At 40.4% G+C, this 24299-nt stretch overlaps 3 protein-coding genes across 10 annotated transcripts in view; 2 read left to right on the top strand and 1 right to left on the bottom strand.

Moving 5' to 3' along the window:
• rttn (rotatin) overlaps window positions 1-696 on the top strand; it is a 29888-nt gene extending 29192 nt beyond the window's left edge. For both annotated transcript variants that reach the window (XM_072450719.1, XM_072450720.1), the window contains 3 exons: window positions 105-208; window positions 385-454; window positions 531-696. In XM_072450719.1, the coding sequence (XP_072306820.1) occupies window positions 105-208; window positions 385-454; window positions 531-607 (251 nt within the window). In that variant the 3' untranslated portion in view covers window positions 608-696. The remainder of the gene's footprint in view (window positions 1-104; window positions 209-384; window positions 455-530) is intronic.
• A 573-nt stretch (window positions 697-1269) lies between these two features.
• cd226 (CD226 molecule) lies at window positions 1270-5472 on the top strand. 7 transcript variants are annotated; one of them, XM_072450731.1, is made up of 6 exons: window positions 1270-1460; window positions 2215-2541; window positions 3027-3419; window positions 3886-3991; window positions 4073-4130; window positions 5334-5472. In XM_072450731.1, exons 1-6 carry the CDS (start codon window positions 1397-1399, stop codon window positions 5358-5360), a joined length of 975 nt encoding a protein of 324 aa, XP_072306832.1. In that variant the 5' UTR covers window positions 1270-1396; the 3' UTR covers window positions 5361-5472. The 7 variants fall into 7 exon arrangements, with proteins under 7 accessions (XP_072306832.1, XP_072306829.1, XP_072306828.1 ...); XM_072450728.1 differs by lacking the exon at window positions 5334-5472 and adding an exon at window positions 4374-4575 and having other exon boundaries at window positions 3889-3991; XM_072450727.1 differs by lacking the exon at window positions 5334-5472 and adding an exon at window positions 4374-4572.
• Window positions 5473-6214: 742 nt separating this feature from the next.
• The window catches only part of dok6 (docking protein 6), a 60967-nt gene continuing 42882 nt past the window's right edge, over window positions 6215-24299 (bottom strand). The window contains exons 5-8 of the mRNA XM_072450733.1: window positions 19649-19838; window positions 18373-18511; window positions 15606-15711; window positions 6215-6956 (exon numbers count right to left, since the gene is read on the bottom strand). Of these exons, the coding sequence (XP_072306834.1) occupies window positions 6793-6956; window positions 15606-15711; window positions 18373-18511; window positions 19649-19838 (599 nt within the window). The 3' untranslated portion in view covers window positions 6215-6792. The remainder of the gene's footprint in view (window positions 6957-15605; window positions 15712-18372; window positions 18512-19648; window positions 19839-24299) is intronic.

The following is a 24299-nucleotide window of genomic DNA, read 5'->3' on the forward strand; positions in this document are numbered from 1 at the left end:
GACAGTTTAACCAGTAGAAATTTAGTGTCACATACATTAATACATATTGCTTGCTTCATATGTTAAACTGTATTTTCTGCCTGATTTCTCTTTGTGCTTGTCAGAAAAAGCCATGATGGTTCTGGTAGGAAGCCTGGAGAGTCAGGACCCTGAGACCTGCTGCACTGGAGCATCTGCGCTGTGGGCTTTGCTTCACAACAATCAGAAGGTACACAATAGAACAAGGGGCCTAAATTAGTAGCACTGCATTATGGGGCACTCAGTCGGGGAATGACAAATGAAAATGGATAGGATCTCTGCTATCTGATTTGGCGGGACATTGACGGATCTTGTTGAAACGATTGTCTTCCGTTTTCTAATGTCTCTGTTTAATTTTCTCCAAAGGCCAAGACCTCACTTAAGTGTCCTTCGATTCGACTGAGGATTGAAGAAGCGTATACTAGCTTTAACAAGGGTATACGTTTACTTACTAATACAAAATAATCACCACTAAAGGCGAATGAGACAACCTTATTTTTCTCCTACTCTAGATAAAAACCAGAAGAAGCCGATGAGAAACTACTTAATGAAGTGCCTTGAAAACCTTTCCCAGCTGCTGAAAAACTAAATTCCGTGGCTGATTTATTTATTATTTGTATCATGTTTTATATGTCTAATTTTATCTTTTGATATTAAATATGAATTTCGTACATCTGCTATTATGTTTTCTTGTTTTACTATTCATTCTTAAATTAGAAAACTAAATTCTAGATGCAATATTGATAGATATTGGAGTCCTACAGGCAGATTAGAGTACATTTACACGGCCCAATAATTCTGTTTCATTTTTGTGTGCATGCACCAACAGAATTTATCATCAAAAATACCCGGTGACGAGTGTGGATTTTTAGAAAAACTCCTGTATTTGTAAGGCAAAGAACAGGGGATTTCAATGTAATTTTCTCTTTCCTTTTCGTCTTTGTTTTGTGTTTGCCCCTTTTGTTTGCATTATAGAGATTAGATTATCCATCAGATGTACGGTTTTACATCTTATTTCAATTGTCTGATAACTCCAGAAATCAAATAGTCATCCGATTTTTTGTTGTGCAATTAAACCTGGTCAATGTCAAAAGGTAAATAGCATAGTGTATCGACTATTCTGGCTTCACAATTCAACTGTTATTTCATAGTTTTGAGTATGCAGGTTGATATATGAATGAATGAAATGGTTGCTCATGGACAAAATTTGGATTGTTCAAATGTTTTTTTTATTGCTTTAGTTATACAAGCTAACATTTAAGTGGCTGGATGCTATGATAGAGTGCTTGTATTGTCAGAGAACAGGCAGGAAGTGCGTCTCAGTTGCCCCTCGACTCGTCACATCAATGCTGCTTTCATTCTCCCACTGTGGGCCAAGATGGGAGCTGTGAACAAGGATCACTGGTACTTCATGGTACTTCTCTTTCTTCCCATTGTCAAAGGTACGTAAGACAAACATACAGCTTATTTAATCTATGTTGAATATCATGGGGCAGGTTTAGTCAAAACGAGTAATGATAACTTTTATATTTTACTTATTGAATTTGTGGAGGGGTAATTGTGGTCAATGCCCTGTCGTTTTGATTGATAACATCCTCTGCTGTTCTTCGTCTTGCCAGATAAATTAATCTAAACACAAAGCCTTTGAGAATTGGGTCCGACTTGAAAATGACTTGTAATTTAGTTTGGATGAAAAGCGCTGAAAAACTTTGGAGCTTGATCAGTAGCTATCGTTAGTGGTGTTGGCTCATTATCATTCCCCTGGAGACGGACTTGCATCTATGAAAGTGCTTATCTGTGTAGAGCTCTGCAGATACATTTACTTCATAAGATGCATTTCACAGGTGCAACACTCGGCTAATGACTGCAGGAAAAAATCCAATTCAGGGTGGAAAATCTGGGTGTTTTGTGGACAAATACTTCATTATTTAGATTAAATACATGTTAAAACAGATTGAGAATGACTTGGATGAGAGTCGAAACGTTTTGTTTTTCTAAACAATCTGTCCAGATGACTAGAGCTGAATCTTTTACCATACATTTTTAAACTCTTTCCTAAATATTTTTTGTACTTGTAGCAGTGGTATTCATTGTAATTTGCTTATATAGTAGAACCCATTTGTAGTCATTACCAAAACTTCACACCCCATCATATCTTTTATTGAGGTCATAAATACAGTAACTCCCTGTGTGCAGTGCGAGCACAGCAAAAAGAGCCATTGGTCACGCTGGCTCTGGAGGAGGGCATGGTGCTGGACTGTGTGTGCCCATGGAGCGGAAAGCTCAGTATGGTGTCGTGGACCAAAGGCCAGGACAAGAACCCCATCGCAGTGCTCCACCCAGACTTAGGCGTGACCTTCTCGCACCAGTACAGGGAGAGAGTGGAGTTTCTGAGGAAGACTGCTCTGGACGGGAGCATTGCCCTGAGGAACGTCACCCACCAGGACATTGGCCTGTACCACTGCTCAGTGCAGACCTTCCCCCAGGGGCCCTGGACCAGCAGCATCCAGGTGGAGGACCTGGGTAAATCTCACACACACCTGACCTTTTGTTAGAGAAGAGACAAAGAGACCAAACATAGGTGACATTTAAGTTTTCAGTGCACTGTAATCGGTCACATCTCAGTACATTTCCCACACTGTGTAGTGGCCAATAAGGTATTGTAATATGGCCTTTCCTTAAACCTATGTCAATGTTGTCATCAGTTACATCTAAGAATGCAGTGTATCAATTTTTATATTTATCTCATCTTGAGACTGACACCTTGAAGTAGGCTACTTTGGCATAGTACTGCAGTTGCTGGATCCTTATTTAACAGAGTTAACATACAAGTGACTTATGGCTTATTTCATATAATATTTTTTCATATATTTCATTATAAGTGTAACACAAAACATTGCTGAAGCTTTATTGGAAAATTCCCTATTCTGCCAAACAGAAAACAAGTTTAACTTTCACACCCTTTCATTTCAAACCTGTGGTTTCCTGTGTGCTGTTGTGTGTGGCAGATGAACCACCTGCAGAAGATGACGAAGGTGTTGTGGATTCAGAGTACTCCACCCCTGAGCCGGTGGAGACCAGTTTGGAGCTGTTGGCAGAGCTGAATGAAAACCTGACGCTGAGCTGCTCTGGGCTTCCCAATGTGACCGTGTACCAGGTCATCATGGAGAAGAGGGCGGGAAGTCGGCCCTGGTTCATCATCGCCGTGTGTAAGATTGTAAACGAGGCACTGCTGACGGAGGACTACAGCGAGAGGGGCAGTATTCACTGTGCTCACACTCTGGACGTCAGCCTGCACCTGGTCCACGTTCAGCAGGAGGACAGTGGCTTCTACCGCTGCACCTTCCACACAGAGACCGGGACCCACAACACCACCATGACCCTGTCTGTGTCCGAGCCAGGTGTGCATACTCAAGACTCAAATTAATATATATATTTTTTTTTTGTCAAAGGCAAAACTCCCAAGATTGTTTCCTGCAATCATTTGCACATTTACCACAATATGCAGAGGTGGTCTCAGTGTTTGAAAGTGAAGATATTAGATGATAACATTACAGGTTAATAAAGGGATTATATGAAGATCTATATTCTAAACTGTAAGGGATTTGGGATTGTAGATTATTTACATTCATCTGTAAAGTATTCAGTTCGATTCAATTCATTTGTAACACCCAAATCACAACAGCAGTTGCCTTGAAGGGTGAACTTCTTACACCTCTGAACACAGTTCACATCTGGTATACACATGAACCACGACTTTCTGTCAACTTTCCCCTCCAGACTGCTCTGCGGGTGTCGGTCTCTCATTTCATCTTACCTTCTCTTTACTTCTATTTAACCTTAAAATGTTTGTATTCTTGTCTTCAGCAGGTGGCATCAGTCTGTCCGTGTACATGTTCTACATCTACTGTGCTGCTGGGACCGCTGGGCTGCTTCTCCTAATAGCCATCATTATTGTAGTAGTCAGACACAGGTAAAATCTGACCTTAATATACAGTATATTGTTTGAAATATTATTTTTGTACAGGATTGTTTTAATTTTGTTCTGTTTTAGACATAACAACAAGCGAATAGAATATAGGGTGAAAAAACGATATCCCAAACACAGACAGGTAAGACTTGTAATGTCCGAGCGTTATTAATATCTATAATAACTTTTCATCCACTGATTCTCAACCCCATTAAATATCTATTATCCATCAAACTTATGTGATTAAATTAAGCAGCTTTTCAGGATGTAGCTAAACAAATATGGTATTGGCTCATTATACAGACAAATTACTGTTGAATCCTTTTTTTCTGAAAAGCTGTGCCCCGTTATTGACACTTACTAACCCTGTGTACCACATTCACAGCCAAATATCTATGAGAACATCTCTGTGTGTCGCAGAGGAGCAAAGAGGCCCAGGCATACGAGGAAGTGTCCAGTGTACACCAACCTGCAGTATGTGTGAGAGCACAAGTGTCGTACCTGTGACTGCTCACGGCAGCAGTCTCTTTGTGCAGATGTCAAATATATTTAAACATACAGCATTGAGTTACTATTTCAATTTGTTTATAAACGGCATCAACAAATTTCAAAGTGTTGAAAAAGTTCCCTCAAATGTTCAATTCAAAGTGAAAACATATAATATATTTTAGGCTAATCCAGGGACTGGCACAATAATAATGTATATACTGAATAGCAGCCTCTTTCTACATTGAACAAAATCAGCCCAATATTCATGTAAATAAATGTTTATTTAAACATATGTAAATGTATGCATTTCACAATTTGAATTGAAGCACTGACATATTTGTTTTTGAATTTGTTGATGTATGGTATATGATCTTAACAACCAAAGCTGAATCTTGTTTGGGTCCAGACCTGTTCCTTTTTATTAAACTATGCACTTCATAATTACTGTTGAAAATAATAGTTTTCAAAATATTAGACAGTAACCAGTGGGCTTCACAAAAACTTGTGTTAATCATTCCTTTCACTTCCCTAACCCTCTGGTAAAAATCCAGGACAAAAGCGGGTGTAATTACGCTCTTTCCTTTTTACTCCTGTCCCTCCTGGTTTCCCATTCAAAGCACCACAATGGCTGTCTAATCATGGAATGGAAACAAAACAGCAGCACTGCACAGAACCGCATTTCCCAGAAGGCACTCTTGTCTAGGATGGCTGCATTCCACTTATTATGAAAGCTACACTCTTAATTAGCCATTCCTGTGCTTTGTTTTCCCCAAACCTTTTTGACATTTTTATTTTACACATGTATAGATTTTTATTTCTTATGCTGGAATGTAATTTACACTGTGCATGTTTGTAGAAATGGAGGCAGTGGCAGAGGAAGTGACACAAATATGGACTGAAATGTGGATTATTATCAGATCAGACAATGTTTGCAACTTTTTGTGCTGAGCAATAAGTAAAGTGAATGATGCAATGCAAATAAAAGATGTTCATTCCGCCGTGATTTCCTCCATCTGTGGGTTCGAAACAAAACTATAATCTACTGTATCTTACACAATGCACAGACATTCAATTTATTACAGTGTCATCGAAAACATTACATATGTACATTTAGTGAAAACTGTAGTCCTACATACACTCGTACACATACAAAAGTGCTAGTGACACAACAGTGGACAGAATACAAGGACAGAAAAGTGATGGTCATTCAATGCAACTAAATGCTTTTCAGTTTAGGGCCCAGGTAGCATTGATAAATTAATCTCTAAGTAAATAAATGAATCACATTGTAATGGGACTAATACACAAACAAGACAATGAGTGCAGAAAATCATTTTACAATACATAAATACTAAATTAAGTTAAAGTAGACGACACATAATGACTTAAAAATATCCAACAAAACACATCCACACAACACAAAATAAAGTGGGAACGTTCTCAACCATGGATGAAAGAATTTAAGTGCTACAAGGTTCAGTAACATACAAGGTTTAAATAAATAAAAATACACTTGCTTTGCTGCCTGATTGTCATCCATTTTATGAACAAACTTGATCACACATAACAATGAGGTTTCGATTAGGTATTGTGTCTTTTTTTGAAGTCTACAGTCACAACAAAGGTTTGGTTTTGGAAGGCACTTTTCACTGAACCAACGCAAATGAGGCAATATGAACATGAACTGAAGATAACACTTTTTTTTTTTTTTTATCTCTGGCAATTTAAAATGGTCAAACAAATCATGGAATTAACTAGGTTGAAGGTAAACGGTTCAGTCAATTCTATCAAATCAATTTGCACCGTTGTTTTCGATCCATCACAGTTTGTTTTAACCATTTCTCAGTTTAAATGTGTCTTTAAAATTGTTCAAACTTTGGCAAGAATAAAGTAGCCACAACCACAGCCACGTTGACACTTTGACAAATACATGGATGCAAATCTATAGCTGTTATTAAAGTCAAAGTTTGCGCGCGCCGTTGTTCAAATTCACACTGTTGCGATGAAAAATAGTTTGTCAAAAATACGGTGTTCCTCTGAGTGCTGAGGCTAGACTTTATTCAAATCAGCCATATGTTACTTCATCAATCACTTAGAATGTAAATGTTAATGACACAGGGGAGGACTAAGAACGACTAAGCATTTCGGTGCGCTCGAAGTTGCTGAGGTCACAAATAAGCAAAATCCCTCTTTCAAAGGCCTTCTTCTTGTCTACAGTTTACATTTGGAGCAATCCTATATTACACGCGTCACTATACAGATTTCTACAGGTTTTCTACAGTAGCTGGTTGTAAAGAGTCCACGTTTCGGCGCTGTCATTGAAGACGTCTCAGGCTGCAACTCGACGCGCGGCCACTAGAGGGCGGCGTTGCTTGTTCCTGGAGCGGGCCGTTCTCCTCCTCCTCAGGCTCGCGCTCGTCCGACAGGAAACTGGGGTAAGTCTGTGCGCGCGGGATGAAAGTTAAACTCAGGCCGCTTCCTAAAAAGAGACAGAAACAGAAAAAACAGACTCAGAGGAGCATCTAGAGAGTGTGATCTAATCTGTTGTTCTGTTGCTGTTAAATTAAGAAAGGCAGTGTAGATGCTCTTGTTTGGTACAGCATCCTCCAGTTGTTGCTTGGTTACAATAGTTGCATAACCTTTAACATGCAAAGATGGTGTGCAGAACTAATAGTCACCATAGAATTCATAGTGATAATAAAATGAAATGTTTTCCCTACGCTTTTTAACGTTGATTTTATTTGGTCAGTATTAGCTTTTTTGAATTGGACAATGAGTAAATGTGCTGTTGCTGTTTAAAACGCTCAATTAACGCACAGCACTTCCTCTAATATTTAAAATTGAATGACTAATTATTTTATGAGCGTGCAATTGTACCCTGAATCGAATTTGGGCCATTATGTAGGGCAGCGTCATACTAAATTGGAGCGTTGGGTAGAAAGATGTTGAAGAAGGAAACAAAGAAACAATATTGTATAATAGTTGTAATAAACTGAACATTTTAAAGCAATTGTTGCCAACCTTTCCCCACTAATGGCCTGTTTCTACATTTTAATCACACATGTTTTAATTCTAATGCCACTTTAAACCAGCTGCATACTCAAAATAATATGAAATAGTAACTGTACAGGAGTTACTAAAGTTCTGAATATGTATTTAGTTACACTCTGCATACTACTAGAGCTAAGTGGCTATTTCTATCATTTAGGGCCAACGTTTGCAACAACTTTTTATTCCCAAAGTTATAGCTGAGTAAATGTAATTAGTGAACATATTTTCAACTAAAGCAAGCGAGATGTGCCACCATTAAAATACAAGGTCTGTATAAGTGAAAAAACAAGTCGGAAAAACTTCTAACCTAACTACAACTTTGCGTTTGCACCTTATTTCCAACTAATTAGCCATTTCCGTTGGCTCCCAGTGTTCGAGTGCACCTTCGGGGAGTAAAGGATCCATGTGGGTGGAGGGCTTTGCAACTGTGAACATATTAATAATGAATGAGGATGCTGTTCGGGGCGGGCGGGAGTGACTAGATGCTGCTGATCGAGGGGGAAGTTGGCCCCTGATCAATATTTCAGGAGGTGCAAAAATAAAAGCTCAGAAACAAAGCTGTAATCAACTTTAACTGCCACAGAACTGCACTGTATAAGCACACGAGTCAATACGCCGCCTGGTTCTCGAACGCGTCGGCCTCCTCGGCTTAATTGAATGTTGATTAACAAATTAAAATCTGAATCTGTTTCCAGGGAGAGTAATTCATCCCAGGGTCATATTGATGGGATAGACATGAGAGATCATTGCGCTCCTGCTCCTTCAGCACAAGTGCTCCTCAGCAAACATTATTGCAGCTGCTGTGGACGTTATAAAGGACACAGTTATGGCTAATCTGTGCACAAGGACAATTGTTGATTGAATATTCAACCTTAAAGAGCACAATCTGTGAAAACATTAGTACTTGGCACTGACAATGATGGGAACAGCATGAGGATTCAGATTTTGGAGCAGACTGTATGAAAAAAACTCTGCTTACTCTTGCTTTGTGCTGTTTAGAGACAAATAAATGTGTCAATGTTGGATGTGGTAATCTGTATCCAAACATCTGTATCGAGAGAAATAACCCACAAACAAATTCTTAATGTTTCTGGTGGAGGGTGCATCACCTGCTCGTCTCATTGATCGTGTTGCTGCTTTGCCTGGAATGTTCCACAGTGTGGTCTAAACGGGGGTGCAACGATCCAAATCTCTCAGTACAATATCATCACAAAATGGATCTCACTGTAGAATATTTATTGGGAGATTTTGAGGAGTTTTATTTTGAAAATGCCACGAAAAGATTTTTGTACCAATAATTAGGCCTATTGTCATATTCCAAAGACTTAAAAGTGCTAATGACAGTTATGTCTTGTTTTATCTGGATCTAATGGAGCAAAGGATCATGGTCTTTGTTTTTCTGCATTCAAGCAACGAGATATATTGATATATTGTGACAATATTATCGTGAGACCTTTGATGGAACGGTCACAATATTTCTATTATTGTTACATCCTATCTATCTTGATATTGTTTTCAGTAACAGGTAATTTTATTCCCCTAAAAATAATTGGTAGAGTTTATGTCAATTTGTGGAAAAATCCTGGCAAAACAACATTTCCATGGCGAAAAGGGTTCAGATCTGTTCATACAGAAGTGTCCATTTAATGTGACTGCCACTCTGCTTTCAGATTTATTTCACCTACTGCTGCTTTGTGCTTGAGGCGGGCTGCACAGATCACTGCATAGAATTTACATACCGTATTTTCTGCACTATAAGGCGCACTTAAAAGCCTTTAACGTCCTCAAAAACCGCCTGTGCGCTTTAGTCCGGTGCGCTTTATGTATGGACCAGTACCCACGGTAGACCATTAGTTAATGGTGCGCTTTATAATCCTGTGCGCCTTTTTGTGCTCAAAATACAGTACATAAAAATCCAATTATAAAGGGAAAAACACAGTGTGCTTTAATAAATACTGTAGCATTTCATGATAATATTAAGAAGATGTTCTACAGAGGCTTTGTTGATAATCTGATTAACTCCATGCTCAAGCAAATGTAAAACCCGTCAATGTCAGAAGATGGTACAGAGCGATAACTGAGGACAATGGCAGGGCTGGAAGTGGATCACGTCAAAGCACAAAAAGACAGCCGTGATCCAAGTGGCAATCGATGTCGAACGGGGGAAAAAACTGCCAAGAAACGAGAGGAGGGACACAAAGGCGTTTCCAATGCGAGTGAGTCCAGCAGGAGGACAGAGGACGAGCGTGGGAACAAGACAAGACAGGTGACTCACCCGAGGGTTCTGAGGAAAGAAAACAGACAGAGACATTTGGAAATCTATAACACAGTGAAACAAGAGGGACACTGCCTCTCTCCTCCTCTTTGGCACCTAAAAGATTGCTAAAATAACCGATGCGGAACCGGGCAGAACCTTTCCATATGTTTGCCAAGACGATCCCTTCCTCTCGCCAACCAAGGCCAATTTGGGCAGGAGGAATATCAGTGACTGAGAGGAAGCGAGCGCGGGAGAGAGAGACGGCATCATGTCCCCGCTCGTAAACACTCTTTTCTTATAGGAGCGAAGCAAGGGATCTGACAAGACTGACAGCTATGGGGGCAACGATGTCTGCTATATTTACACGCAAGGCAACGCACTGACGTCAAAATCAGGTTCTTAAATAGCCCCAGATTAAAATATACAGAGATAAGGTTTGGAATATTAAGGATGAGGAGAGAGGCTAAAAAAAAAGGTTTGTTTTGGCTAGTCGCTCAGATCATTTGGCAAAAGGTTCCATCAGATGTTTTAGCCAACTTCACCGTTAGAGAAGCATCAAGGGAGTTTAAAAAAAAGGATAATCTAAAATAAAAGCACTTACATTATTACGTTTAAACAAGGCCTGTGCGATTGGCAAAAGAGTGGTGCTATACTCTCAACCCAAAAAACATTTGTATATTAACGAATATATATACGACGTAAACGTGTTCGAATCAGATGTTGCTCTTGCTGGTGGCTGCGCTGGCAAAGGTTTATTTTTGATGAATCATTTTTTTCACCATCATGTTAGCAGGCTTTGGCAGAAGTGTGTTAAAAGGACAAAAATGTCACTTCTGATCTGGACGGTCGCTCCCTGAAGCCCGACACTTGCACCGATCCCAATTCTGAGCTTGACACGAGCACTGGCCCGTCCATAACCTGAGAATGAGAAACCTTTCATGTGTTACTAAGGTTCAGCTCTCATTTAAACCAGTAACTGCAGAACACATGCCCTCACTGTAACGTCACCTCTAAGACAAACACATTTACAAAAAGAAAAGGGAAAAACAAGATGGATAAATGTGCTAATTAAGTGTCTGGCTAAAGTGGATTCTGTTTACAGGGAAATGTTCGGCAAATTTCTTCTTTTAATAAAATGTTAATGTTGTTCAGATCTTTTATGTTCATTTGCAGGAGCCGACCACGTCATCTGAATGGATTAAGAAAAGAAAAATGAGCTAACCTATATCATAATATATTTTACTTTAGAGTTTATTTGTTTACTTCTCCCCATAAATCTCAGGAAACAGTTTTTTTATTGTAATAGTTCAAGCAAATCAACATTTTCCTTCATCTAAATTCATGATCACCACCAACATCATCAGAGACAGAAAGATAATACATTTTTAAAGATACCAGCGATGGCCGTGTCGGTGTTTATGAGGAAAAGCCGCTGCAGCAGACTTATTTATCAATGCCATATTTGAACTGCACAATGACGTGTTCTCCTATTGGACTTTCACAAAAGACTGTACATAAATGTATTCACGGAAACATCACAATAGTCTGAGAATGTCAAATACAACAACCGCGAGTGTCTTGCGTCACAACAATGAACTGAATTGGTAAATGTCAATGACAAAGTGTTTGACTGACCTACATAGCAACAATCACAAGCTAAAAATAAAGAAACAAAAGTGACAAGTGTGGAATTCTCTGTAGATCAGTGTTTTGTTTTCAGCATGTTTTGCCGGGATCATTAGAACAACTGAACCTGATAAAAGTGGTATTTTCCTCCTCGTCTGTTGCAGAACAGACAGAACTATCATCCAACACTTTTTATTCTTGTTTTGTGTAATCCATGTTTATCACTCCTCACCAAAATAACTTTAGCCACATTTGAATTGCTAATGTTACAGTGGTGGGGAATTAAAAGAAGAAAGCCTGTGAAGAAAAACGACTTAGCACGACTTAACACAGGTTTTCTGGCTAATTTAAATTCTAACATTATACATTTACAAAGTGGAAGTTTGAACTTTAAAAGCTTATTGTGATTTTGCGTCAGACAGACAAAGTAGTGAAGAGGTGTTTAAACTATGGCTGGGGCCAAAGGAGGTTGAAACTTCTCTCACATCATAACTTTGACATGGACTTTCCAGTTTCAAGCCAGAATAAAGACGTGGCAGCTCATTCCAACAGATTCAAGGCACTAAATCTGAAGAATCCACTATGTTGACCACCAGTGTAGCCCTCAATGTGGCTCCTGGTGCAAAAGTGTGGGCACTTTTCAAAGTCTAAATTCAGCCGATACGGAATTTGGGGTTTGGCGAAAAATGGAAACACTAGAACTAGAAAATGGACAAATTTGACTCATTTTTGACTCACTCATTGGACTAAATGGGACTTTTATTTTGGACTTTATGTGTGCCCCTACATTCTTTTCTTTGGATGCCTCTCTTTTTTCTATTTCTATTTTTACCCAGTTTGTTCCCTCTGCTCTTGACTTGTTTTTGTTGTTTTTATGTTTTTAATTTTGAAAAAATGAAACAAGAAAATAAAAAGTATTGTATTTATTTTAGTATAAAATGAATAAAAAGGGTTTTTAATATTATGACCATGCACATGCACATACACATACACAGGACAGACATTTAGACAAAAAACATGTAAATTAATTCTTCCAAAGTCAATTTAAAAACCCCAAACGGCTCATTGAGAATTAGAAAATCTTGGCTCTCATTTGAGTAATTGCACAATCCTAACTGAAGTCGACCAATACTGCAAATACAAAATCCATAAAATACAATTATACAGCCAACATTTCAGCGCAATTTCAAAACAATATAAAACTATCTATCGCAGAATCTATCTATAGAAACACAGATCACCAACAGCTAACAATCCTGCACATTACCTGATAAAACAGCTCATCAGTAGTTATCACTGCACTTTTCCACATCCATCCTTCATTTTTCTGACTCCGCTCCCAGCAAACCTCTCCTAAAACACTTTTCACTCTTTTTAATCTTAAATTGCTGTGTTTTTGTCCAACGAGGCGCTTGGGATGTTCCTTAGTTCCATCCAGACAAACAGGAAATGATGAGAAGCAGCGCTCAATGCCAAAGCTTACATCAACAGAAGTAAACATGAGAAGTACAACACAGATAGGTGAATAACCCTCGGCGGGACAGGAAGGGCGTTGGGTAATTATCCACGCGGACACACTGGGTATTTGAACGCAATCGGAGCATGACTCAGCAAATTGACTGCGGTGATTGGATATTCATCGTGCGTGCAGTGATACAGCCAAGCGAGACGTCAGGGCCCGAGATCTGATTTAGCGCATTCATAGCTCAGACATAATAACAGATATACGGGGTAATTCAATGTATTGGAAAACAAATTGTCCTGGAGTTAGAGTCGAATCGATATCAAGTAAACTTTTAGATCAAAAGTAAACCTGATGCTGCAGGTATGACTCAACATTTTCTTTCTATGTAACTTTGTGTTGTTGATGAAAGGCAGAACAAAGTATCGCAAAAGGTATTGATAAAGCAAAATTGGAAATAACAAACTATATATATATATCGTGCAGCCCTAATGTAGAAGTTATTGTAACTAACTTAATGCATAATTTACATCTACGTGACAAAAAACACCAGCAATCTCTTGCATTGATATTTTAGCTGTTTTATAGTAGTTTATTTTGATGTGATTCTGATTTGATTGGATAAAATAACATGGTCAAAAGAGACTGTGAAAGAGACTATGGACCTCAAAGTTTTCAAGAATATGTGTTGATGTTGTTGTTGTTGTTGTCAAATGCGGCGGTAGTAGAATCCACAAAAGGTCAAGAGAGATTTTTCCCCCCCGTCCCCTGCTCATTAGCGCCTCCTGTGCGCTCCCTGGACGCCGCCCCGCCGTCCCTAAACTCCTGTCGGCCCCTGGGACCACCTTGTCTCGCCGCTTGTGTGACGAGACCTTTCCCGTGTCCTCTAGCACACTGAAGCATTCAATTTATTCATGGGAAACGAGAGGAAATCTAACGGTGTGCTTGTTTCAGATGGGCCGGACACACACAATGGAGTGGGAGGGGAGAGCGCGGTGCCAGTGTGATGGATGAGCAGAGGAGTTCGGAGAGGAAGAAGAGAAGCAGGAAGTTTAGGGGAGTTTACACACACACTGGCTTCATAAATAATGACCTGTGGGCTGCACTACACTTCTCGATGTGGGATTCACTCGCGCTGGAAAGTTGTTGTTACTTTGGAAACATTGTAAGTTTTATACTGTGAGTTAGTATCAGTATGTTAATGTAGTAACTAATGGATTAAAAGTAGAGCTGAGCAAGTTAACGCGTTATTATCACATTAACTCATCACTTATTTAACGCGATCAATTATTTTAACGCGCATTAACGCAGGTCGGATTCCCCTGGTCCGCACCAGTTCTAAAGCCTCGTACAAACCGCTGCGGGCGACGCAGAATTTGAGCGTGTGTACATTCATTAGAAAGACAAACACACCGGACGCGCGTTCTCGACGCCCCGGACTCATGTCCATAGAATACACTCAGCAGCAGACGTGCGTCTGAGTCGTCCTGCACATGCTCAGTGGAGGAGTTGTGCTGTGCTGCTTTTCTCGTGGTGTAAATGGAGTTTAATGTTGGACCATGGCTTTGGTTTATTAACTTTACAAAGTCAGCTGCTAGGCGCTGAGCAGGTGGTCCCGCCGGGGGCCCGCGTGAGCAGGTCCCGACGGGCGCTGTACCTGGGGAGATCCGCGAGAAGGGCCCAGCGCGCGTCTTTATCAGCTGAAAGCGTGAATAATCTGGTGCCTTAGCAACTGGCTTAGTGCAGAGGAATAAAAAAACACCCAGTTTTAGGAATCTACAAACTTTTCTGGTTCTTTTCAACGCCCTGGCAGTGGCAATAAGCTTTAGTTTTGTGTTTGATAACATTGTTTAAGTTCAAATGTACACAATGTATTTTTTTGTATTTAAGTGTTTGTTTGCGCAACTAATGTTATGGCGGTTTAGTGTCAAGTTCTAAGAATGTACAAACTGTACTGAAGTGTTTTATGGTTTAGGGACATTTGGTACTAGACTGGTTCTGCTGCTCCTAAAATGTGTTTTGAGCGTCTAATGTTTAATGAGATTACAATGTTTCTGACGTTACCTCTGAAGTGGCCTGTTTTGTGGATTTTGTGGCAAGTGAATACTTAATATTTGCTACTGAATAAAAATGCTGATGCACTTTACACTTCTTTTGAATTAATTTTGAATTTTGCACGTAAAAATGTGATTAATCATGATTAATCAGGGAAATAATGCGATTAATCGCGATAAAAAAATGTAATCGTTGCCCAGCCCTAATTAAAAGTGAACTATGGAACTTTTCTGATGGGAGTAAAGTATGGTTATAAAAAGATTTCTTTAATCGGAAGGTTCTGATCTGAGGAGCTAAAATGTACACTGCTTGACTGAAAGTAACTTCTGGTAGCACTCGATGGCAGGTATTTTATTGCTAAAAAGAATATTTTTAAGTGTTACACTGGTGCATTACATTACAGGTTGTTACACATTGCATTACTGATTATTACTGATTATTACATGTAATTACACGCTGCACAAAATTACAATGTTAATTATGTCACAACTGGACTCAAACCAAGACTTGAAGTGACGTAAAACCTTCTTCACAACATCCACCAAATCTGACTCGCCTGACTGCTTCACTTCTGATTACTTTTCTTTGTGTGCATCTGTGTTGCGCTCTCCTCTGGGCTTCATTACTGACAAGAACCAAACCGGCCTGTACGATAATTAGAGTGTGCATGTCTGTACCTTGGTAACTGTAGAGATCTCCCACGCTGTTCTGGCGCGTGATGTGCTGCCAGTAGGCACTGCGCGGCAGCGAGATAGACTTGGTGAGCGTCTCTCTGGAGTGGATCTAAAGCAGACAGAGAAGAGATGCTCAGTCTAACACATTGTCATTGTGAGTCATTCATTCACAACTCTATAAAACCAGTGAATCTCACGCTTAGGGCGGTATGGAAGAAAGGACGGAGGGCAGGGAATCGAAAAAGAAAGAAGGATAACAATAAATAATAGAAGAAGAAGTGTACAGTGTTGTGTTCATGTGTCATGCATTCAAAACTCTACAAGAGAACATTGTATTTAGGGCCATATTGGCAAATAATAGAAATATTGATCATATCGTGAATGTTGTTTTGAAGATAAGCAGAAATAAAGCATTGTTTATGATGAAAAATGTGTGTTTTATACATGAAAAAAGAAGAAGGGAAACAAAAACACACGTTAATTTCCAAATAAGTCCACTTCAGTTACTTAAAGCCCAACTGATACATTCATTTTTTTTCAGTATTGACCAAACCCTTGGCATTATGACGTAAAAAAGATGAAAGAAAGGAAGACTTCAGAAAGGAAGGATGAGATGAAACAAAGAAAGAAGTGTAGCACATTGTCAATTAGCTCTGTTTAATACCAGCGCGTTTAGAACCGTATGTTTCGAATCTGGCGTGTCATTGTGACTCAAGCAGAGATTAATAGAGAAAAACATGAAACCAAACGCCGAGATGAGAGTCCCTGATAATAACATGCAATTACTTTCACACAGCTGTTTGTCAACGTGAGCGGTCAGTTTGATGTTTTACGGAGATTTACGGAGCTCAAGAAGGTGAATAGAGACGCCAAAATGAAGAGCAGAGCCATGTTGTCGTGGCTCATCAAACACAAGGCGGGACCACGTGAATAAATACTGCAAATGTTCGAAAGGAAAGAGAGGATGACATCACAATAAAAGAAAACCAATAAGGTAGGTGTAAGTAGAGCAAAGTTTATAGTAATAGAATACAAAATAGGCTGGAAAATCAACTAATACATAATGAGTTAGTCCAGACGCAACGTTTAACAGACACAAAAACAAAATAAATGTGAGCACACTACACAGATTTCAGCATCTTTGCACTGGCTGACTGTTAATTTTACAATTTTTTTATAAGATTTTGTTGTTTCTTTTGTAAGCTTTGAATATTTTTCTGATCTCATCCAAATTTACCAACTTTGTGGTGCGTCTCATTTAGTTTTACTGGTTTATTTTCTTCTAAATATGACCCGTGGAGTTCAGCTGAATAGAAATGATTTTGTTTCCATGTGAACTACTGTGCGGCACTGGAACTATTGCATGTTTATAAAATGTGCAATAAAAGTAAAGTAAAAGGGAGTAGAATCCAGAAGCTCAACTTGCAAATAGCAAACTGTTCTATTATGTTAAAATAAAACTTAGTCATTTAGATTTACAAACGTGGTCACATGGGATTCTGAGATGAGTTTAGCAGTTCATATTTTAATCTTCTCGCAGATGTTAATGCTTAAAATGTGAACTTTGAACAAGATCCTACAATCGAAACGTAATTGTAATGGCAGTTCAATGTTTTTTGTTCAACACTGGCGCAAAAAAGTGCCGTATGAATGAAAAGTGTTGTTTGTAATGTCATTAGAAAGAAGGATGTAGAAAACAGGCAGGAAAAAGAGCCAAATACAGGGTGTCACCGGGGGCTCCAGGTCCAATGCGAAATGATTCAAGAGAGTTGAGCCGGGGCCCGAGGGAGAAGTGTGTTTCTGAACGTGTGAAAAGTCAAGGTCTTGTGTGTGAAAAAAAAAGATGATTTATTAGTACAAAGATTAGTTTCTAAAAATAATACTGAGAACAATGCGGCTTTAATGAGAAAACACACATTTTCAAAAGCAATTAGTGTTTTGCTCTGTACAGAAGTCCATAAATCACATATTTAATCTTCAGTAATCATCCTAAATGAAAAATCAATGTAGAAAAATATCCGTATTTAAAAGAATGGAAGTCATGAATCCTTTTTTATTGTTCATTCCTTTTTCCACAGACAACAACGGAAACTTTTGAACAAGCTCAGCACAAAGCTTATTGATATGACTGTGGATTATGAACAGTTTATAAGATAAGATAAGATAAGATAATCCTTTATTGTCCACACATGGGGAAATTTCATTGTTGCAACGCAGGTAGATACAGAGGAAAAAAGAACAGATAACTTATAGGAAGTTTAAAACGTTTTTTAAAAAAATACCGTTATTAACTCATTTACAATCAAATTAAAACAAAAATATCAAATTAAAACAAAAATAGCAACCTGTGTAATAATGTCAAACTTGTGGAGTGGTATTGTAATATTGTTGATTAATTTCTTTTAAGCACTTACCGCAGCATTAATATTTAAGAACTGAAATATGAACTGCTTAAGAAATACACAAATTACATGCACTTCAGGAATCATTTACTTAACTCATTAACCCCAGAACTAGCAGGCTTTATACAAATTATTTTGTTATTTGAAAAGACCAAATTAAAACCAAATTAATCGCAGTAATTGTGATTTGTGACTATTCCAAATACGATTTCAAATAACCTTGCTGCTCAATGTAGAAGTATCCATCCTCACAACCTAATATATTGTAATTATTTCCTCTAGCATTGTTTTGTTGGCGCTGACTCTGGTGTTTGTTTGTGCCGGAGCTGCTGTTGACAGAGCACATCACACGTAGGTGCAGTGTGTACCTGGGAGCTCTTCTCCAGCTCCTCCATCATCCTCTCGTGCTGCTGGGCGATGGCCAGTGTGGCGGAGTGGACCCGCTGGTAGATCATCTCGCCCTCCCGCGTCTGGAAGGTGAACAGCCCCTCCCCGGTGTCGCACATCCTGCGGCACGCACAGGGAAACCCACCAGGGGGAAGTGTAACGTCTTAGAAAACCATCCACACTCAGCATTTTCAACAACTCAAAACCAGTTCAAAACTAGCTTCACATAACTGCGTCTTCTCTCACCCACTGCCTCTTGTTGTTGTTGTGTTAGTGTTTTTGTCTGTCCTGAGCTGTGAAGCATCTTTGTGTGTCATGAAAAATGTAATGTATTATTGTTGTTTTTATTAGATCACTCCATGTAATCAACAGACCCACAGTAAACAGTTAAACTATTGTTTCACAGGCTCAAAAAGATATCCAAGGAGCTTCGGTTTACAACAATTTGAACAGAATTAACCACAAATTTACTTTCTTATGCTTTTTAGAAACTGAAAAAGTGTGTCCAGTCGAGATAAGCCAAACTTCTCAAAGCCAGACTGCAATAGCCCTAACATAAGCGTTTAAGAATGATGAGGAATTAGACTGTTGCCATAGCGATTAACAATTCAAAACTAAATATTACACCTTTTGAATGACTAAAATCACCCAAGAGAGACTTTCAGCTCATATTATGATTACAAGTATGAAAAAGAACAAACCATGTGCAGCACAATAGGTTTGCTATAGGTTTGAGTCCAAGCCCAAACAGTTAGCTGAATGTCTCTCCCTACTCGCTGTAATCAATTAAATGTGTGCCAAAAACATAATATAACATAACACATTCTGGCGTAAACATGTTAGAACTCAAAGTGATATTTCATCCAAGAGGAAGTGATGAGATTAAAATTAAGTTTCTAAGTAAACTATTTATAAGTCATTGACACACACAGGTTATTTGTTTATTGCACATAAGGCATTTACTAGCATTTATATATGGCTTATAATACTATGTAAATAATTGTCAATAAGCCAATTACAAACATAAACAAGAGCATTAGTAAGCTGCTTATTAAACCATTTTAATAACCAAGTGATAGACGTGTGTAAATGCCTTTTACGTGCTTCTAAACAAATAACTAGTGCTTATGAATGCCTTATAATTATATTACTAAGGAATTTTAAAGCGTGACCAAGTTATATCTAATGTTTTGTGCCTGATAAATAGACAGGTCCCATTAAAAAGTACAGATGCAATCAGTGATTCTTGATTCATACCTTCCGGACTCGAAGGTGAACCAGGTGGAGTCCCGCCCGTATCGCCGTAGCGAACTCAGCGGCCACATGATGAGCTTCAGCCGCGGGTTGTGAATGTCCCACAGGTAAATGTTCTCGTGGGTGATCTGCATGGTGCACTCGCCGTAGATATCCAGGTTCGGAGTCGGCATTAGGTAAACATTGAAGCGTTCTGGGAAGAGTCACAACAGCAGCTTGTTAAAAACTTGAATAACAGCGGTACAAAATGCCAAAACAGGATGCTGGGGATTTGCTTTGCGTGTCACGTCTTTGCAATGGCGGCTGGAGAAGGGTTCATTTAAAAACAACACTCCACTCCTCATTTACATTCAGTGGTAAATAGAGCACACAGTTTAGGCCAGCGACACGCTCTTTTTGCAGACTCCTTTGTCAGGCGAGAGCGGCAAACAGATTTTTGAACTGCTGTGCTGATCGAATTGGGGGCATTTTTGAGATAATGCTCATAGTAAGACGTCTAAAAAACCAAGTCAGCTCAAAACATGCTCTTTAAATTGCTGTATTGTTTGTCTATTGCATTAAAGCCTACTCACAACTTTTGCCTCAGCCGCAAAGTCAACCGAAGCCAAACTAATTTACCTAAAGTCAAATTAACAAGGCTTCTAAGTACCGAGCTGGACTGGCATCGCGGGCTGGGATCTGCCTCTTTGAGCTAACTCAGACTGGCATTTGGAAAGAGGAGGAGAGGCGCATTCTGAGCCACGCACAATGATTTCAAACTAATTATGTTTAATGAATCTAAATAAAGAGGAGCCTGGTGGAAGTGTATTTAGCACTCCTACTTCACAGCGGGTCTGAATGAAAGATTCAAAATGTGCCCGTAGTCTGGTCATAATTAGCAATGCTCTTGTGGGTGTATTTTAAGAAGGCTGAAATTAACTCGTCTTGGTCTACTTATCAGTCCCTGCTGTTTGGAAGAGCTACTAATGATGTAATTAAAAACAGGACATACAGTAACTAATGACAATCTATTTGCTTTCTCTATAGGGCAATTTTCTTTGGGATCACATCAAAGTTTTTTTTTTTTTTAGAGCAATAGTGTAATTGAAGTGACACAAAAGTTTCCCCCTGCTGGTAAAATGAGAAATAAATCCGAGTTTGTTTTCTAATCCAAGTTGACTTTACCAGTGGAGAAAAATGAAATAGCTGTTCTTTTCAATGACTCGCCCTTTACAATTGTAACCATTTTTTTGCGGCCTGTTGATTTTTCGATTTCCTTCGCAGCTCCACAAATTACACCGCTCGCTTTACAGATATAACCTCCCGTTGTCTGTCTGGCCCCTTTTTTCTCTCCTTTTCCATTTCCTTTGCGTGGAATCTGCGGCAAAGCACATTTATTCCACGCCGCTTTTTGAGCCATAATCTCATCCATCTCCATGACAAGCTTCATTATGAGCGGAGCGAGTGATGCACAGCACTTCTCATTAGCGACTGGGACAGGGCCCGGCCAGACCGTGACCTGTGACACACACACAGCCCTGCGCGTACAATAGGGCTTCACAGCAGTTATTGACAAAAAATGTCCCATATTTCCACTGAGTAATTGGACAACATGTGTTCTTTCGGGTGGCTTCCCCTCCGAGGGTTTGGCGGTAGTAACGCAGAGAGTGCTAACTGTTGAAAGAGATTGACCCTGAAAAGCAGTGAGCAGGTATTTATCACATTGTGGCAATTGAGATCTGTAAATCAATGGGGACGTGCCTTCCATATAGGGACAAAAACAGTTCCTTTGTGTGTAAATCCTTTGTTATTAGATCAACGGCAGAGTTTGAAGTTCAGAGATGGGTTGAAGAAAGGTTAAGGTCAGGGTTGAATGGGTTTAAGCGTTTAATATGCCAGGTTTTTGTGTTTTTGTCATTTTAACTTTTTTGGGGGGCATAGTTCCTGTGGTAAATATTGATCATAGTTTTACATCAGTCAAGCGGCGTTTTGTGAAGAAAAAAATGTAAATAAAAGTTTAAAATGACCGGTAGTGTTGGATTGTAAAACAGAATCCCTCCGTCTATGTCATCAAAAAGCAAAATGCAGAGAGAATTTACATGTAACTGACACATTTTTAAACAAACAATTAATACAATAAAAAAAGAGATCAGATATTATTATTTGTCAAATCATAACTACTGTGAAATTTGTATTGATTTTGGCCTTTGTAACGTTCTAAACGAAAAAAAAATTGTTCATTCATTACATTTAAGGTTAGACAAGTAATACTAACAATGACTAAGGTTAGAATAAATCTCCATGAAATGAATGTAAATCAATGTAATGCCCCCACAACGCATGGAAACTCAACATGTGTGTGTGTGTTAGCGTTAGCAGGTGGACTCACTGTGGACTCACTGTGGACTCATTGTGGACTCATTGTGGACTCACTGTGGACTCACTGTGGACTCACTGTGGCCTCACTGTGGACTCACTGTGGACTCACTGTGGACTCACTGTGGACTCACTGTAGACTCACTGTGGACTCACTGTGGACTCACTGTAGACTCACTGTGGACTCACTGTGGACTCACTGTGGACTCACTGTGGACTCACTGTGGACTCACTGTGGACTCACTGTAGACTCACTGTGGACTCACTGTGGACTCACTGTGGACTCACTGTGGACTCACTGTGGACTCACTGTGGACTCACTGTGGACTCACTGTGGACTCACTGTGGACTCACTGTAGACTCACTGTAGACTCACTGTGGACTCACTGTGGACTCACTGTGGACTCACTGTGGACTCACTGTGGACGCACTGTGGACTCACTGTGGACTCACTGTGGACTCACTGTGGACTCACTGTGGACGCACTGTGGACTCACTGTGGACTCACTGTGGACTCACTGTGGACTCACTGTGGACTCACTGTGGACTCACTGTGGACTCACTGTGGACTCACTGTGGACTCACTGTGGACTCACTGTGGCCTCACTGTGGACTCACTGTGGACTCACTGTGGACTCACTGTGGACTCACTGTGGACTCACTGTGGACTCACTGTGGACTCACTGTGGACTCACTGTGGACTCACTGTGGACTCACTGTGGCCTCACTGTGGACTCACTGTGGACTCACTGTGGACTCACTGTGGACTCACTGTGGACTCACTGTGGACTCACTGTGGACTCACTGTGGACTCACTGTGGCCTCACTGTGGACTCACTGTGGACTCACTGTGGACTCATTGTGGACTCATTGTGGACTCACTGTGGACTCACTGTGGACTCACTGTGGACTCACTGTGGACTCATTGTGGACTCACTGTGGACTCACTGTGGACTCACTGTGGACTCATTGTGGACTCACTGTGGACTCACTGTGGACTCACTGTGGACTCACTGTGGACTCATTGTGGACTCACTGTGGACTCATTGTGGCCTCACTGTGGACTCACTGTGGACTCACTGTGGACTCATTGTGGACTCACTGTGGACTCACTGTGGACTCACTGTGGACTCACTGTGGACTCATTGTGGACTCACTGTGGACTCACTGTGGACTCACTGTGGACTCATTGTGGACTCACTGTGGACTCACTGTGGACTCACTGTGGACTCACTGTGGACTCACTGTGGCCTCACTGTGGACTCACTGTGGACTCACTGTGGACTCATTGTGGACTCACTGTGGACTCACTGTGGACTCATTGTGGACTCACTGTGGACTCACTGTGGACTCACTGTGGACTCATTGTGGACTCACTGTGGACTCACTGTGGACTCATTGTGGACTCACTGTGGACTCATTGTGGACTCACTGTGGACTCACTGTGGACTCACTGTGGACTCACTGTGGACTCACTGTGGACTCATTGTGGACTCACTGTGGACTCACTGTGGACTCACTGTGGACTCACTGTGGACTCACTGTGGACTCACTGTGGACTCATTGTGGACTCACTGTGGACTCACTGTGGACTCACTGTGGACTCACTGTGGACTCATTGTGGACTCACTGTGGACTCATTGTGGACTCACTGTGGACTCACTGTGGACTCACTGTGGACTCACTGTGGACTCATTGTGGACTCACTGTGGACTCACTGTGGACTCACTGTGGACTCACTGTGGACTCACTGTGGACTCACTGTGGACTCATTGTGGACTCACTGTGGACTCACTGTGGACTCACTGTGGACTCACTGTGGACTCACTGTGGACTCACTGTGGACTCACTGTGGACTCACTGTGGACTCACTGTGGCCTCACTGTGGACTCACTGTGGACTCACTGTGGACTCATTGTGGACTCATTGTGGACTCACTGTGGACTCACTGTGGACTCACTGTGGACTCACTGTGGACTCATTGTGGACTCACTGTGGACTCACTGTGGACTCACTGTGGACTCATTGTGGACTCACTGTGGACTCACTGTGGACTCACTGTGGACTCACTGTGGACTCACTGTGGACTCACTGTGGACTCATTGTGGCCTCACTGTGGACTCACTGTGGACTCACTGTGGACTCATTGTGGACTCACTGTGGACTCACTGTGGACTCACTGTGGACTCACTGTGGACTCATTGTGGACTCACTGTGGACTCACTGTGGACTCACTGTGGACTCATTGTGGACTCACTGTGGACTCACTGTGGACTCACTGTGGACTCACTGTGGACTC

This window comes from Eucyclogobius newberryi, unplaced genomic scaffold (genome assembly GCF_026437365.1).
Source record: "Eucyclogobius newberryi isolate DKJ021-1_F unplaced genomic scaffold, fEucNew1.0.hap1 SCAF_18, whole genome shotgun sequence".
Classification (NCBI taxonomy): domain Eukaryota; kingdom Metazoa; phylum Chordata; class Actinopteri; order Gobiiformes; family Gobiidae; genus Eucyclogobius; species Eucyclogobius newberryi.